Source organism: Carlito syrichta, unplaced genomic scaffold (genome assembly GCF_000164805.1).
Source record: "Carlito syrichta isolate Samal-C Ts95f unplaced genomic scaffold, Tarsius_syrichta-2.0.1 Scaffold314761, whole genome shotgun sequence".
In the NCBI taxonomy this organism is placed as follows: Eukaryota; Metazoa; Chordata; class Mammalia; order Primates; family Tarsiidae; genus Carlito; species Carlito syrichta.
In genome coordinates this window covers 423,337-441,258 of record NW_007258857.1, presented here as the reverse complement: position 1 = coordinate 441,258, position 17,922 = coordinate 423,337, and the positions used below count along the sequence as shown (strand labels likewise).

Sequence of the window (17,922 nt, the reverse complement as noted above, 5' to 3'; positions counted from 1 at the left end):
AAAAAAAAAAAAAAAAAAAAAAAAAAAAAGAAAGAGGAGCCGCCCACCTCAGCCATTTCCCAGGCAGCTATTTTCATTGCCCCACCCATGTACATGCAGCCTCCACCTTGGTTTCTAAGATAATGTAGTGAAACAGGAGACAAAAGGGATCCCCCTACGCTGAATCAGATACAGGCAACTCAAGTCTGTCGCAGACCTCTCAGGCAGCAAACAAAGGGAATCAATCCAAGCTTGGAATAAATCTATCTGCCTGCAATGAAAGCAATGGGTAGAGGCCAGAGATCATAGCTGAAGAGACTTTAGACACTCAGTAAAGACTCCAGAGCTAGTCTAGTTTCTTATTTTGATTTCTGATTTAATTGTTTTGACTGTTTGTTTTGCTCACCTTTGTTTGCTTTTTGATTTAGACTACCGGTTTGTGTTGGGGAAAAAAACGCATCAAAAGGCATGATTTTACTAGACTGTATTTATGCGATTACCATAATGCTTTAGGGAATTTTCTTTGTGTGTCTGTTATTCACTCTTTTCTGGTCTTATATCTCTTTTTCACTAGTTGGTTGGTATGTATGTCTGTTTTCCCTCTCATTCTTCCCTCTCTCTAACTTCCTCCTGACCCCCTCTTCTTCCATTATTTTCCTTTTCCGTACTTCCTTTTGTTCCAAAGAACAAACCTAAACCCTGCTGCACGGAGAGATTGTAAGGCAGTAGGAAACGGGTTCCAGTGTGCCCGTGCACCTGTTGGTGGATACTGGGATCTGCAGATAGATTCTGAATCACAGCTTCCCCTCCAATTAAAGCTCTAAACTGCAAAAAGTACAGGCCCCAATGCACAGTCCAGCCTCAAAATGAACAAAGCCAGAGGACCTTCATAAGGAAGAAGAGGAGATTGAACAAAAAAAAGTAAAAGCAACCCCACCTTCCCAGAAAAACAAAATTAAAGAAGGGGAGTGAAAGGGGGAGAGAGAAAAACCTGCACAAAAGAAGAAAACCAAAAGAAGAATATGGCTCTCTCCCAGACCCCTGGGAGGGCAGACACCAAGAAAACTGACTTCAAAATGCAAACAATGAAGAGCCCCCAGAACGACTGGTCTCAAACTACAAACCTAGTTTAATGGAGAGATTAAAAAGAATTAAGGAGAGACAAGAAGAAACTAGAAAGGAGTTGATAACTGAGATAACAGTAGTAAAGAATACTGTGAATGAAATAAATAACAAACTGATAAGCGTGGAAAGCAGAATCAGTCAAGCAAAAGAAAGAATCTCAGAGCTTGAGGACCAAAATACTGAACTAACTCAAACTGTCAAAAACATAGAAAAAAAGCTTTAAAAGACAGAACAAAGCCATCAAGAGATGAGAAATTATTTAAAGAGACGAAATTTAAGAGTAACTGGACTTCCTGAAACAGAAAAAGAAACAGAGGCCACTTTGGAACAAACATTCCATGAGATTTTTGAAGAAAACTTCCCTCATCTCATCAGTGACCCGGAAATTCCAACACAAGAGATTCTGAGAACCCCTGCAAGACAAAAAATGAGAAGACAGACTCCCAGACACATAATAATTCGCCTAAAAAAAAGCAGGTATAAAAGAAAAAATCCTAAAGGCAGCAAGAGAAAAAGGCCAGATCACCTATCATGGAAGACCAATTAGAATAGCAGCAGATTTATCTATAGAAACCCTGCAGGCTACGAGAGCTCGGAGCCCTATATTCAAAGTCCTAAAAGATAAACAATTTCAACCAAGAATAACCTACCCAGCAAAGCTAAACTTCATCAGTGAGGGAGAATTAAAATCTATCCCAGACTTCCAATCCCTAAGAACTTATGCTGCCACCAGACCACCTATACAAGAAGCATTTAAGAAAGTACTAAACACGGAAGAAAAGGAAAAAAGAACAACAACATTCTTCACAAGAGTACAAGAAAAAGAGTAAAACTCACACGAACCAACCCCAAAACCAAAAGAAAGAAAACAATCTAAGAAGAACAACAACAACAACTCAATAAGAACCTTATGGTAGGGATCAACTCTCAAATTTCAATAATTAGCCTGAATGTGAATGGACTAAATGCACCACTGAAAAGACACAGAATCGCAAAATTGGTAAACTATCACTAGGCAACAGTATATTGCCTTCAAGAGACTCATCTCATTAGAAAGGACACTCACAGACTCAAAGTAAGAGAATGGGAAACAAATTTTCAGGCGAATGGAACACAAAAGAAAGGAGGAGTCACGATCCTAATTTCAGACAAAGTACCATTTAAGCTATCAAAAATGTAAAAAGATACAGAGGGCCACTACATAATGATAAAAGGCTCACTCCATCAACAAGAAATATCCATCCTAAACATATATGCACCCAACATAGGAGCACCAACTTTCATAAAGCAGCTTCTAGGAAAACTCAAAAAAGATATTGATTCTAACAATACCATAGCTGGGGACTTTAATACCCCACTCACAACCCTAGACAGATCATCAGGACAAAACATCAGCAACAAGATCCAGAACCTTAATGTGACTCTGGACCAAATGGACCTAATTGATAGCTACAGAACACTCCACCCAAGACCACAGAATATACATTCTACTCATTACCGCATGGAACGTACTCTAAGATCGACCACATACTTGGCCATAAATCAAGCATAAACAAATTTCAAAAGACCGAAATTTTGTCATGCACCTTCTCAGACCACAGTGGAATAAAAATAAACATCAACACCAATGAGGTTCCCCTCAAACCCACAAAGACATGGACACTAAACAGCATGATGCTAAACAACTTCTGGGTCAATGATGAAATCAAAACAGAGTTTAAAAGATACCTGGAAACAAATGAAAATGAAGAGACATCTTACCAAAATCTCTGGGATGCCATGAAAGCTGTAGTTAAGAGGAGAATTCATATCTCTACAAGCCCACATGAAGAAAATGGAAGGATCACAAATTAACAGCCTAACAAATCACCTAAGGAAGCTAAAAAAGCAAGTCCACCAAAACCCTAACTTCAGCAGAAGAATCCAGATGTCCAAAATAAAAGCCCAAATCCGGGACATAGAAGACAAAAAGATAATACAAACAAATCAATGGAACAAAAAGCTGGTCCTTTGAAAGGATAAACAAGATCGATGGTCCCCTAGCTAGACTGACCAAGGAAAAAAGAGAAAAAGCCCAAATAAATACAATCAGAAACACAAAAGATGAAGTCATATCTGACCCTGAAGAAATACAAAAGATCATTAGACACTACTATGTACACTTGTATGGAAACAAACTTGAAAACCTTAAGGAAATGGTAGACTTTCTGGCATCACACAACCTGCCTAGAGTGAAACAAGAAGAAATCGTTACCCTAAATAGACCAATAACAATCAAGGAAATTGACTATGTAATAACTAAACTAACTACAAAAGAAAGCCCTAGACTAGATGGCTTTCCAGGAGAATTCTCTAAGATCTTTAAGGAGGAGCTGATTACCAATCCTACTGAAAGTATTTCAGGTGATTGAGAAAGATGGAACTCTCCCCAAATCATTTTATGAAGTTAACATCACATTGATACCCCAGTCAGGTAAAGACCCAATAAAGAAAGAGAACTACAGTCCAATATCTTTGATGAACATAGATGCCAAAATTATCAACAAGATCCTAACAAACCGGATTCAACAACACATCTCAAAATAATCCATCATAACCAAGTAGGCTTCATCCCTGGGACGCAAGGCTGGTTCAACATATGCAAGACCATAAATGTAATTAAATACATCAACAGATATCAGAACAAAAACCACATGATTTTATCATTAGATGCAGAAAAAGCTTTTGATAAAATTCAGCACTCCTTCTTGATAAAAACCCTCGAACATCTAGGCATACATGGAACATACCTCAAAATAGTAAAAGCCATCTATGAGAAACCCACAGCTACCATACTCCTAAACAGACAAAAATTGGAACCATTTCCCCTGAAAACTGGAACAAGGATGCTCACTCTCTCCCCTCCTGTTCAATATAGTATTGGAAATCCTGGTCAGAGCAATCAGAAAAGAGAAGGAGATCAGGGGTATCCAAACAGGAAAAGAGGAAGTCAAGTCATCTCTCTTTGCAGACGAAATGATTGCGTAGCTTGAAAACCCAAGAGAATCTGTCAAAAGCCTCCTTGCACTGATAAAGGACTTTGGCAAAGTCTCAGAGTATAAAATAAATGTGCAAGAGACAATCGCATTTCTTTACACCAATAATAAACAAACAGAAACTCAAATAAAAAGCACAATCCCATTCACAATAGCCACACACACAAAAAAATGAAATATCTTGGCATTTTCCTAACCAGAAAAGGGAAAGACCTTTACAGTGAAAACTACAGAACACTGCTCAAAGAAATCAAAGATGACACAAACAAGTGGAAAAATATCCCACGCTCATGGACTGGAAGAATCAACATTGTGAAGATGTTCATTTTACCTAAGGCAATCTACAGATTTAAGGCAATACCCATCAGAGTACCAGCAACATTCTTCTCAGAGTTACAAAAAACAATACAGGAATTCATATGGAAACACAAACGACCAAGAATAGCCAGAACAATCCTCAGCAAAAAAGCAAAGCAGGAGGTATCACATTACCAGACTTCAAACTTTACTATAAAGCTGCAATAATCAAAACAGTTTTGTATTGGTACAGGAACAGGCATATAGACCAATGGAATAGAATTGAGATTGCAGAAGCAAAACCTCAATTTCTCAACCAATTCATCTTTGACAAAGCCCCCACCACCTACCACTGGGGATAGGAGAACCTATTCAGTAAATGGTGCTGGGAAAACTGACTGACCACATACAGAAGATTCAAACAAGATCCCTATCTATCCCCATACACAAAAATTAACTCCAAATGGACTAGAGACCTAAATGTAAAACCTCAAACCATAAGAACCTTAGAAAATGCAGGAGACAACCTTATGGAAATTGGAACTGGCATCCAATTCCTGAACAAAACCCGAAATGCACGGATCATAAGAGATAAGTTAGATAAGTGGGACCTCATTAAACTGACAAGCTTCTGCAAAGCCAAAGAAACCATCAAGAGAGCAGGGAGACAGCTCATAGACTGGGAAAAAGTTATTTGCCATCTCCATGTCTGACAAAGGCCTAACATCTTGGATCTACAAGGAACTCAAATGTGCTGAAAAGAAAAAAACAAACAACCCCATTATAAAGTGGGCAAAAGATATGAACAGACACTTCTCAAAGGAAAACATCCACGCAGCCAACAGACACATGAAGAAATGTTCAACCTCACTAATCATCAAGGAGATGCAAATTAAAACTACACTGAGATACCACCTAACTCCAGTCAGAATGGCAATTATCAATAACTCAAAAAATAACAGATGCTGGAGAGGATGTGGTGAAAATGGAACACTGCTACACTGTTGGTGGGAGTGTAAACTAGTGAAACCTCTGTGGAAAGGAGTGTGGCAATTCCTAAAAACTCTAAATATCAACCTCCCATATGACCCCGCAATCCCCCTACTGGGAATATACCCTGAAAAACTCAAACCACTCTAAAAAAATATACCTACACATGTATGTTTATCAGACTGGATTTTTAAAATGTGGTACATACACACGATGGAATACTACGCAGCCATAAAAAAGAACAAAATCATGAATTTCGCAGCAACCTGGATGGAACTAGAGTCTATAATACTAAGTGATCCTTTACAGAAACAAAGATCTCAGTATCACATGTCCTCATCCATATAGTAGACCTTGAACATCTATCATAATACTATAAGAAAAGAATTGACAGTGGTGGGAAACTATGAGGGTAGGGAGGGGAACGGAGGTGGGATTAACAGTAGTCAATATTTGTCTGGGGGGCGGGGAGACACCCCTTATCAACAAGGGTGCCTGAACGATATATATTTGTATACCTAACCCTTAAATGTACCCCACAATTTTAAAATAAAACATATGTTTATAAATAAATAGGAAAAAAAAGAAAAAGAACAACTGACTTGGGAAAATTACTGGGACAGCATTCTTCAAGGAAAAAATGTCTTTATAGAAGATGAAAACAACAAAGTATACTGGTTACCTGTTAAGTGATCTAAGTAGTACTGATAGAGCTTGCACTGAATAGGAGTCATTCTCACAGCTAACACATATTCATGTTTTGGAGGCAAGAACTTTGTTAATGCTGTATAATCTTTCCTCTGTAATCAAGAAGAAAGAGACTGAAAATTAATTTAAATATATGACAGTAGTGAACTACTCTAAGATTTCTCATTGTTTATAATTAAAAGATACACATAAATAAATAAGCGCCAAACATATAAGAAAACATTTTCTTAAAAATATTTACCCTCTCTCAACCCACAATTATTCTCATATCATTGTAATTAATGTATGATGCACGGGAAAATAGATATTGCAACCTACTAGCTAAGTTTTAAATTGAAGTGGTCATATTATCAAGTGAACAATTTAAGTTTTGAAAACGGTCTCCTCTGAATAGAAAAAATAATAACAAAAGGTAGGGAGGGGATGTATGTAGTAGGAAGTGCTAAAAAAATTGACTTGCTTTACTCATATAGTAAAATCTATGAATCAAAGTCTAATGGAGTCTGAATTGGTCTCTGGATAACATGTGCTGATATTCCAAACAGTAATATATAACTTCAGAGGGAATGTCTGCCAAACTGACAAAGCAAGCCATGTACAAGTACTCTTTAAACCATTTTATTATAGGGATAGAAAAAAATAACACTAACGTGCTAGATACAAATGATGACTTAACCAGAAAAATGTTGCCTGGCTAGTAGTAGCAACACAGAAACAGAGTATGTGTGACCAACCTGACCAAACAGGACGACTATGCCTTATATGATGGCAGTAAAGGCATCCCTTGGTAGCATGGGAAACTGGTTCTAGTACCCTCAACCTGTGCATCAAAATCCATGAATGTTCAAATCTCTTAAATAAATGTTGTAGTATTTGCATATAACCTATGCACATTCTCCTGTGTACTTTACATCATCTCTAGATTATTTATAATATCTAATATAAATACTATGTAAATATTTGTTATACCATATATTGTTTAGGGAATAATGACAAGAAAAAAGCCTACATGTTCAGTACAGATGGAACAACCCATTTTTTCCAAAGATTGTTTTGATCCCCTGTAGATTTGGTTCAATCCATAGATATGGATGTGGAACTCACAGACACAGAAGGTGAACCGTATATCCAGTCAATAGAGCAGTCTGTCTCTTTTGTTATAACATCTTTGAGGCTATCATTAAAAAGTAGGGTCTGGAGAGTGAAGACCTTGAAATCTATTCACTACTGTCTCAGTCATGAAATATTTGTGCATTCATTAATGTAGATTCACTGAAGATCTGTACATAAACAACACTATTAGCCTGTTCAGGCTATTGTATACACTTGAAAGTAATAAAACTGCTGCTTTGAATTTACTTTAAAATGGCTCCTCTCTTAATTCATTCTGGCCTTTCCTACAACCATTTCAAAAAACTGAGATTCAGAATACTATACTATAGCATTAGGGTAAGCATAATAATTTCTGAATCACAATAGCATAGTAATTTCTTAATTCCTTTAAGGAATTCCTCCCCCTATCCTAAAGATTAAGAATATAAATATTAACATAATAAGATATGAGGCTTTACATTTGGCAAAGGAATTATTTAATTATATTTTAAAATTCTCAGTAGAACTTTTTAAAAAATTGAAATGCAGCATAAAATTTAAGACGACGCAAGGAGCTATAACTCTGAAATTACATGCTGAAAAAAGCGAAAAAAACACAAGATAAAGTTTAAGCTCAATAAATATTTTGGGATTGCAATATAAAAAAGTAACAAACTTTATTACTATGGAATGTATCTGTACCTGAACACATCCAGCTAACATCTCATAGAGAATGTGAGCACGTTTTTTCATCACTCTGACATCTACCATGGTGGAATCCGCACACTGACCATTCTGAATTGGATTTATAAATCTATTCCTGAATTCCTTAATGGATCCAAGCAAATTTTCCTTGATAAAGTTAACCATACAATGATCTAAGAAAGAAAACATTAATTCATTAATAACAGTAAGATGCAGAAAAATTCCCCAATGAAATGCTTATGTCAAAAACGTGTCGTGGAAGCATCAGAATTAAGCTACAAAGCAAGAATATCAACTAAGGGTAGAATAAACATTGATATAAGTCTGATCTAGAAGTGGATAATCTAAATTCAGATGAGAAATTGAAATAAAAATCAACTCTAACTACTAGACATGAATGCCTAAAAATAAAAACCTTAGGACATTCTATTCTAACTCACTATTAGTTTTTTTTTGAGTTGGAGTCTCATCCCGTCACCCTGGAAGTACAGTGGCACTTGTGGCTCATGGCCACTGCAGCCTTGACCTACTGGGTTCAGGCAATCCTTCCACCTCAGCCTTTCAAGTAGCTGGTACTACAGGTACACGCTACCACATCCAGCTAATTTTTTTTTTTAATTTATTGTAAAGACGAGATCTCACCAATTGCCCAAGCTGGTCTCGAACCCCTGGGCTCAGGCAATCCTCTCGCCTCGGCCTCCCAAAGTGCTGGGATTGCAGGCCTGAGCCACCCGCCCGGTTAACTCACTATTCCTCATAACAGATACAAAGTGCAAAATAAGTGGTCTATCACTCTAACCATGATTTTATGGTCATGTGGGTATATTGTGAAGAAATATTACATCAAAATAATAAAAGTAGGTAATAAACGACTATACTAAGATTTATATTAATTGATTCAGTTCCAAAAGTCCTTAATAGGGCTATCAACTATCTTATACTATATACCACAATGTGAAATAACATTTCTATAAACAGAATTAACAGAACAGAGGGAAACTGGAACAGATAAAAACAAACATAAGGGAGGCTGAGGTGAGTGGATTGCCTGAGCCCACAGGTTCGAGATCCGCCTGGACAACTTGGCAAGACCTCATCTCTACAATAAATCAAAAAATTAGCCAGGCGTGGCAGCACGCACCTGTAGTTCCAGCTACTTGGAAGGCTGAGGCGGAAGGATCGCCGGAGCCCAGCAGGTCGAGGTTGCGGTGGCCAGGAGCGGCCACTGCACTCCAGTCTGGGTGACAGAGTGAGACACCAACTCAAAAAACAAAAACAAAAAAAACCCCAAAACATAAAATATAGACTAAAGTGAAATAATAACCAGTATTAAAAATGATAAAATAGAAAAATTAAGTTACTATAAATACACTGAAGGAATAAAACAAACATAAAAAATAACAAAAGCCATTATAATGGGAAAAAGAAGAAAGTGGGAGACTATAAAGGGAAATGAAAGTTTGTTACTTGCTGAATAATCTTATGTTCCCTCTTTTAGTGCCACCACCTACATATGAAAATGAAGGAAATTCACAGGTCACTTCTGTAGGTTCACATCATCTGTCTTCAGCCTCAGCAAATTATCCTCTCCTTCTCCCATCTGCACCTTCCCAAAATATTCACATTTGGCACTTCTTTTTGATTTCTTGACAGTACCACCCCCCAAACTGAATAAATCTCTTTACAATATCTCATGAGTAACCACATATGCATATGTACTCCTTAAAGTAATCACTAAGACTTCTGATGCTTATAAAATATTTTGAATTTGGCTGGGCTCAGTGGCTCAAACTGTAATTCCAGTGCTTTGGGAGGCCAAGGTGAGTGGCTGAGGCCTGAGCCCACGGGTTCGAGACCTGCCCGGGCAACTTTGTGAGATCTTGTCTCTACAACAAATAAAAAATTAGCCATGCGTGGTAGCACGCACCTGTAGTTCCGGCTACTTGGAAGGCTGAGGCAGAAGGATTGCCGGAGCCCAGCAGGACGAGGCTGCGGTAGCTGGGAGCGTGCCACTGCACTCCAATTGGGGCAACGGAGTGAGACTCCAAATAAAAAAAATTGAATTCAATATTTATATTTGAACACTCACAGTGGCACATCTCTTGACAATAGTTTACCACTCATATTTACAAAGCATCTCACTTGAAAAGTATTCTTTCACAATTTACTAAGATGTGCTGGTGTAGATCATGGTCAGATACTATACTGGAGGAAAAAGAACAAAGGTGAATGGCATTGTGGCAAAAATATATCTGGGTCAATGCCAATACTCTACAGCATAATCAGACTTAATAACTCACACTCAATTAGGTTATTCTGAAGTGGTGTTCCTGTTAAAATAATCCTCCTCCGTGATCGTATAGAATTCATAGCCTTTGAAACAGCAGATGCTTCATTTTTTAGAATATGACCTTCATCACAAACAACAAAGTCAGGACCTACAAAAATATACAGAAAAACAACACAATTAAATTCAATAAAACTGAAAATGTGATCCATTTTAGTAAGTAAAGTTAATCCTTTTAAAGTACTGATTTTGTAGGAAGATAAAACATCATTATAAGTATAATCAGATTTTATTTGCTGCTGTCTTCGGTTAATATAGCGCTAATAAGTATTAACTACATCCTAACAATAGAGCATTAAAGTACTACTATAAATGGTATGTAAGGTCCTCTGAGTATGCAAATACAGACAAGAATAAAAATAACCACAAGAAGGAAAAAGATCACCTCAACAGATTTGGGATATTTTAAAAAAGAAATGTCTTTTGAAATTAAACACTGTTTCTAAAGATATTTCAGTATTAGCATATCAAGTTAAAAAGACATGCTTCAAGACCCGCATGGGCAACTTGGCGAGACCTCATCTCCACAATAAATCAAAAATTAGCTAGGCGTGGTAGCGCACGCCTGTAGTTCCAGCTACTTGGAAGGCTGAGGCGGAAGGATCGCCGGAGCACAGCAGGTCAAGGCTGTGGTGGCCGGGAGCGGCCACTGTACTCCGGTCTGGGCGACAGAGTGAGACGCCATCTCAAAAAAAAAAAAAAAGATCAGGAAATACTAAAAACAATTTATATATATACATGAAAAGACAAATCTAAATGTTACGCTTTAAGAAATAATATATACATCACAATAGACTATGTAACACTTTCCACTTAACTTATTCCAAACAACTAACACTCATTGCTGGGGGAAAAGTTAACTGATGAAGGAAAATGAAACTGGTTGTTACATGGGTATGGGGGTTGGGGAGAATACATCTCTAGCTATAGAAGATCTCACAGCTCAGAGTGACTCTTCAAAATAACCATAGGCTTACTTTTTAAAAACAGCATATACGTTGTTTGCTAGAGTATCCTACAAACACAATTTACTTGCTGGTTAACATGTACCTACATATTACTTAATTGTTGATTTCAACAATAGCAGCTGTCAAACTATCCCCCATATGGTAAGCATTAGAGAAAATTCATCCGTTACATGATTTCAGAAGTAACTGCTTCAGTATGATAGATCAAAGAATACTAGTATTATACAGTATTCAGACGGGGCTACACAAATAGTAAAAATGTTTTTAAGTTACTAATATATTTTCTAAAATTAAAATATCTAGCTGGGCTGGGTGGCTCAGTCTGTAATCCCAGTAGTTTGGGAGGCCAAGGTAAGTGGATTGCCTGAGCCCGCGGGTTCGCGATCCGCCTGGGCAACTTGGCGAGACCTCATCTCTACAATAAATCAAAAATTTGCCAGGCGTGGTAGCACGTGCTTGTAGTTCCAGCTAATTGGAAGGCTGAGACGGAAGGATTGCTGGAGCCCAGCAGGTCGAGACTGCAGTGGCCGGGAGAGGCCACTGCACTCCAGTCTGGGTAACAGAGTGAGATTCCAACTCAAAAAAAAAAAGAAAGAAAGAAAATATCTACCTAGCTTTGTATTAAAACATTATGCATTACTTGTTTTGAATCCTAAAATGCTTTTTAGAGGGAAAAATGCCCTTTACACAAGTGATTTAAATAATTTCATCACTTACTATTCAGTGTGAGGGTGTGGTGAAACAAGTACTCTCATACACTCTTTGTGGGAGTCTAAATTACTATCAAACATTTTGAAAGCCAAATTTATAATAACTATTAAAATGTGTATACTCTGTGGCCCATATTTCAATTTCTAGGGATTGTTCTCAAAAATACATAAATTAATGTTCTCTGCAACACTGGTTGTTACTGAAGAAAACTGGAAAACACCTAACAACTTGCCAAAGGGGGATCTGCTAAAGGGGGCTTAGTTAAACTGATATAATGTATAAGTTAGAGTTCAAATTAATGATGTATATCTCTATGTACAAACCTTGAAAGATATGCCAAATATATTAAATAAAAAGAAAGAAGTTGCAGAATACTTATCTATATTAGATCCTAATTGTTTATTTTAAAGATGTGGGGTACAATTCAGGGTTAGGTACATAAGTGATCATCGTACAGGTAAAGCTTGGGCCTCCCACTGGTCCTCACTTTACCTGGTATCCTTATTAGTGTTATGTGTTCCCCCCATTCCCCCCGTCCCCATTCCCTCCCCATCCACTCTCCTGGCAGTGACTCACTACTAACAATCTCTTTCACGTAGTATTATGATAGATGTTCAGGGTTCATTTATGGATGAGAACATGTGGTACTCAGTACTTTGTTCCTGTGATAGATCATTGAGTATGATGGACTCTAAAGCCATCCAATTTGCTGCAAAGGCCATAATTTGGTCCTTTTATGCTCCCACCAACAGTGTTTAGAAGTGTTCGCGCATCCTCTCCAGCATCTGTTGTTTTTTGAGTTTGGTAAATGATGGCCATCCTGATTGGAGTTTTGCATTTCTTGATAATTAGTGAGGTTGAGCATTTTTTCATATATTTGTTGACTGCTCATATACCTTCTTTTGAGACGTGTCTATTCATATCTTTTGCCCACTTTTAATAGGACTGTTTGTTGTTTTCCTTTCAGCACATTTGAGTTCCCTGTAGACCCTGGACATTAGGCCTTTCTCAAATGTAAAGTTTGCAAATAATTTTTCCCATTCTGTGGGTTGTCTGCCCACTCTCTTGATGGTTTCTTTTGCTTTGCAGCAGCTTTTCAGTTTGATGAAGTCCCACTTGTCTATCTTATCTCTTATGGCATGGGTTTTTGGGGTTTTGATCAGGAATTGGTTGCCTATTCCAATTTCTGTAAGGGTGCCTCCTGCATTTTCTACAGTTCTTATTGTTTCAGGCTTTATGACATTTAGGTCTTTGATCGATTTAGAGTTAATTTTTTGTGTATGGTGATAGGTAGCAGTCCTGTTTCATTCTTCTGCTAATTATGATCCCATTTGTTTTTAAACTGACACTTCAAATACGGTGATTTTGTGTGTGTGCGCCGCGTATGCAGTAAAGAATTAATGTGGGCCAAAGAAAGGTTTGGCCTTTGCCTCAGGTCCTATGATCTCTAACCCATGGAATGTCCTGCCTGATTAAGAGTGTCTTTGTTTTTTTTTTGACCTGGAGGCCTTGGGATAAGCCAGATAGTCTGTGCTAACAGTATGGTTTCTGATAGAAGGCCTTGGTCATGTGGCATCTTCTGGACCTCTGGAGACTAAGATCAGCTACGCAGGTGGTCAACCGCATCTAAGTGACCAAGTCCAAACTCTAGGCACCAAGGCCAGGTAAACTTGCCTGTTTGGTAATACTCCATGCACATTGTCAGGAGAAGGAAGCACTCTCTGAAAGATCTACTAGATCACTGTCAGGAGAAGCAAGCACTCTCTGAAAGATCTACTAGAAGATCACACCTGAAACTCCTAGGCCCTTCCCTATGTGCTTCTTCCTGTTAATGATTTTAATTTGTATCCTTTCACTGTAATAAACTATAACCATGAGTATAATGGCTTTTCTGCATTCTGTGAGTTCTTTCTATGAATTACTGTGCCTGAAAATGGCTTCAAGGATCCCTAAACATTGCAATATAAAATGCATGTTTTTTGGGTTTTTTTGGGTTTTTTTTTGAGTTGGAGTCTCACTCTGTCGCCCAGACTGGAGTGCAGTGGCCGCTCCCGGCCACCGCAACCTCAACCTGCTGGGCTCTGGCGATCCCTCCGCCTCAGCCTTCCAAGTAGCCGGAATTACAGCTATGCATTACCACGCCCGGCTGATTTTTTTTTTTTTTATTATAGAGATGAGGTCTCGCTGTCCAGGCGGGTCTCGAACCCGCGGGCTCAGGTAATTCACTCACCTCAGCCTCCCAAAGGCGCGGGATTACAGGCTGAGCCACGGAGCCCGGCTGCATGTTTCTTAAGCACAAAAAAAAAATTGAGTAGGATATACATGAAATAGGGAGACAAGGGATCTTACACTTTTCAATATACACCTTTTTCTTCAGTTTGTATTTTGCTTACAAATATGTAATAAATTTGTAATTTATTTAACTTAACAGAACTATTTGTTAGCATGGCAATAGAGGAAGAGAGGAAGCCCATCATTAGTAAGGACATCTGAAGAACTAGAAGAAGGATAAAAGTAAATAATCTCAATAACCCCCGAGTCAACAAAAAAGTTTACATTATATGTTCTATTCACTAAGATAGGAATGTACATAACATCTTCTAATACTACAAAATTATTTTAAGTTTTAAAATAAAGTTTATTAGAGAAAGAGAGTACGCCAGAGCTGACATGGGTGAAAGAAACTGTCTACACCACAAAATTTGAAAATAGAAATATTTACTAGCAATAAGTTTGAGCTGGCATGGTGGCTTACACCTGTAATCGCAATCACTCAAAAGGCTGAGGCAGGAGGACTGAACGAGACCAGGAGTTCAAGACTGCAGTGAACTATGATTGTGTCACTGCACTCCAGCCTGGGCGACAGAATAAGACCTCATCACTAAATAAATATATATAATAAGTTTTAGCTACCTTGTAGATATATTTTCTGGAAAACTTCATTCTTCCCCCCCAAAATGATGAATACACAGATGACTGATAGACAGACAGACAGATACAGACATAGGTACATGAGATAGTAGGGTTTGAAAATACCTCCATTTAGAAATAATTTTACAGAAAGTATAGGGAGAATGGCAGCCATAAGGCTCTGGACAGCAGAAGAAAAGGAATTTAGAGAAAGGCTTGAAAAAAATTTCTTCTGTTCAAAAATTCAAGCCTGATTGAATTAGGATGGTTCACTATGCAAGGGAATATTGTCATTATTTTATAAAATTATATAATTCTATCTTATTACTTAAATAGTATCTAAACTAATATTGTACATGTGTGCGCACACACACACTGATTACTTCCTCTGGAGCTAAAATACTTGGAACATTCTTCCGAAAATGCTAATGTGATTTGGAAAATTCTACCAGATAAGTTTAAGTACATTAAACAGGAAAATATGTCTCCAAACAACTGGTAGGCTATGGGGGAAAAGGGTAAATAAAAGTTTTATCACAAGTTTATGTATTTTGCCAACTTTATTAATCAAGATATATTTAAATATAAGTTCTTTTTCAGTGTTACACTGCCATCTACTGGTGACTTTTTAAATAAAAAACCATTTTGTCAGAAGTATAGGAGTCCTAAACCATTCATTTCATTCATTAAAAATTATAAATGTATTAGGAAGGAAAGATGACAAAATATTCAAAAGTGTCCATGTAAACCTGTCCCAAATTCATGTCCCAGTGAAACCAGAAGACATAATAAAATGATTATTGTCACTTTAAGCTACTAAGGTTTACCTGGGGGGAGTGTTATGTAGCAACACCAGAGCAGCTGAGTACAAAGATGAACACTACTATCTAACATTTCTGGTCAGCTCTACACACTGTTTCCAATCCTAATACGTACTCCCAATTTTTCAGGCTTCTGACCTCATAGCCTATCTTTACAGTTTATAGCCTCACTTCATACTTAGAGTCTCATACCCAAAACGGCTTGTCTTGTTTTGGCATTCTGCTTTCATCCTAAACTTCAAGTCAGATTTTTTTTTTTTTTCAGTTGGAGTCTCACTCTGTCACCCATGCTGGAGTGCAGTGGCACACTCATGGCCACCGCAGCCTCGACCCGCTAGGCTCCGGCGAACCTTCCGCCTCTACCTTCCAAGTAGTCGGAACTACAGGCACGCGCTACCATACCTGGCTAATTTTTTATTTATTGTAGAGAAGAGGTCTCGCCAAGATGCTCGGGGTGGTCTCAAACCCATGGGCTCAGACAATCCGCTTGCTTCACCCGGCCTCCCAAAGTGCTGGGATTACAGGCTGAGCCACCGAGCCTGACCTCATCCAATCATATTTCTATACAGCTGTCCATGCTTCAAAAAACATAAGTATAATATATAATTAACCCTGGGTCTTTGGTTCTTCAATCTGAAGAGTCCTGTGTCATGTAAAACTGTGATCAAAGAAACATATTATGATTTTCTCTTGTTAATTCATCTTTTGTTAAAGGAGTATGTGCTTTGATCCTTATAATAGGGGGAAGAGTATCACACCCTTTCTGCTCCTACAATATATTCATATGCTATCCAAGACGAGTTTCTGATTGAAAAGAAGTACAGAACAGCATGTATCATATGGTATCTTTTATGTGGGAGGACAAAAGAGAAATATGTAAAAAAGAAATTCAATTTTGTAAATGCATAGAATATCAATGGGAAGATAAACAAGAAACTGGTAACCATGGTTGAGACTCTGAGAGGAAAAGTTGGCTGACTGAAGGATAGGCACAGGATATGTATTTTCATTTTTATGCCTTTTAAAACTTTGTACCATTGACACATATTACTTATTTAAACAATTGTATTAAAAATTCAAAGCAAGCCATTGCCTTGCTAGACTCTGGTGTGGTCATATGCTCTTTGAGCTATGGCTGTCGCCACGGTTTCTGGTTTAGGCCCCCTCCCCCACCTTAGAGAGGTGAATCTTCTCTCTCCCTTCTCTTTCTCTCTCTAATTTACTTTTAAATAACCTTTTCTTTCTTTTAAAAAAAATTCAAAGCTTAAGAGAGAATTGTAAAACCTCAAAAATAAAAGCAAACTCACTGAATCATCTCCAGCAATCTGATTTGTGAGTCTGCTTGTCAAACACTAGGCATACGGACCTATGTTATACAGCCCCAACTACCATTCTGCTAGGCAGTCTATATTTAATTATCACTAATAACTGATAACTTGCCACTGTTGTTACGTTGAAACAGACAAGTTAACATTATATGCCAAACCTTTTCAGCCACATTAGTTCCAATCAGCAAGATCTCATTTTCTCATTCTTTTCTATCAAAAGTTTAATCATCTTTTCCTTTTTTGCAATATGAAGACATACATATCATTGGTGAGATAAATCCTTTCAACCGCTGTTCTTGGAACATACGTTAGTACAGTTTTTCCAGAAGGTAGTGTATAAATATATACTAAGCCTTAAAAATATTCATCCTCATGAGCATCCACTTTTAGATAAAAGAAAATATTAGAAATGTGCATCATGTTTTATGCATAAAGATATCTGTCAGCCGGGACACTTTGCGAGGCTGAGGCGAGTGGATTGCCTGAGCTCGCGGGTTCAAGACCAGCCCGGGCAGCTTCGCGAGAACTTGTCTCTACAGCCTTCCAAGTAGTTGGATATACAGGTATATGCTGCCACACCTGGCTAATTTTTTGATTTATCATAGAGATGAGGTCTCACTAAGTTGCCCAGGCTGGTCTCAAACCCTAGGGCTCAGGCAATCTTCTTGTCTTGGCCTCTCAAAGTGCTGGGGTTACAGGCTGAGCCACTGAGTCCAGGCCAATCCAAGTTTTTCTTCTATATAATACCCAAACCCAGGTCATCACTTACTCAGCTGCCATTTACATGATTCTTCACTACCACCAATTTGCCCAAAATCAGAGAAGATAAATTGGGTATAAAACAAGACATGTATTGGAAAATAGACTGTTATGCTTAACAGATCCCTTCTAATAAGTGTAGAAGTA

General features: G+C 37.9%; 1 protein-coding gene across 7 annotated transcripts in view; it reads right to left on the bottom strand.

The window, feature by feature from the left end:
- ATRX (ATRX, chromatin remodeler) overlaps nt 1-17,922 on the bottom strand; it is a 237,710-nt gene that overhangs the window by 88,568 nt on the left and 131,220 nt on the right. For all 7 annotated transcript variants that reach the window (XM_008071841.1, XM_008071843.1, XM_008071842.2 and 4 more), the window contains 3 exons: nt 10,232-10,369; nt 7,929-8,104; nt 6,109-6,226 (listed from right to left, as the gene is read on the bottom strand). In XM_008071841.1, coding sequence (XP_008070032.1) covers nt 6,109-6,226; nt 7,929-8,104; nt 10,232-10,369 — 432 coding nt within the window. The remainder of the gene's footprint in view (nt 1-6,108; nt 6,227-7,928; nt 8,105-10,231; nt 10,370-17,922) is intronic.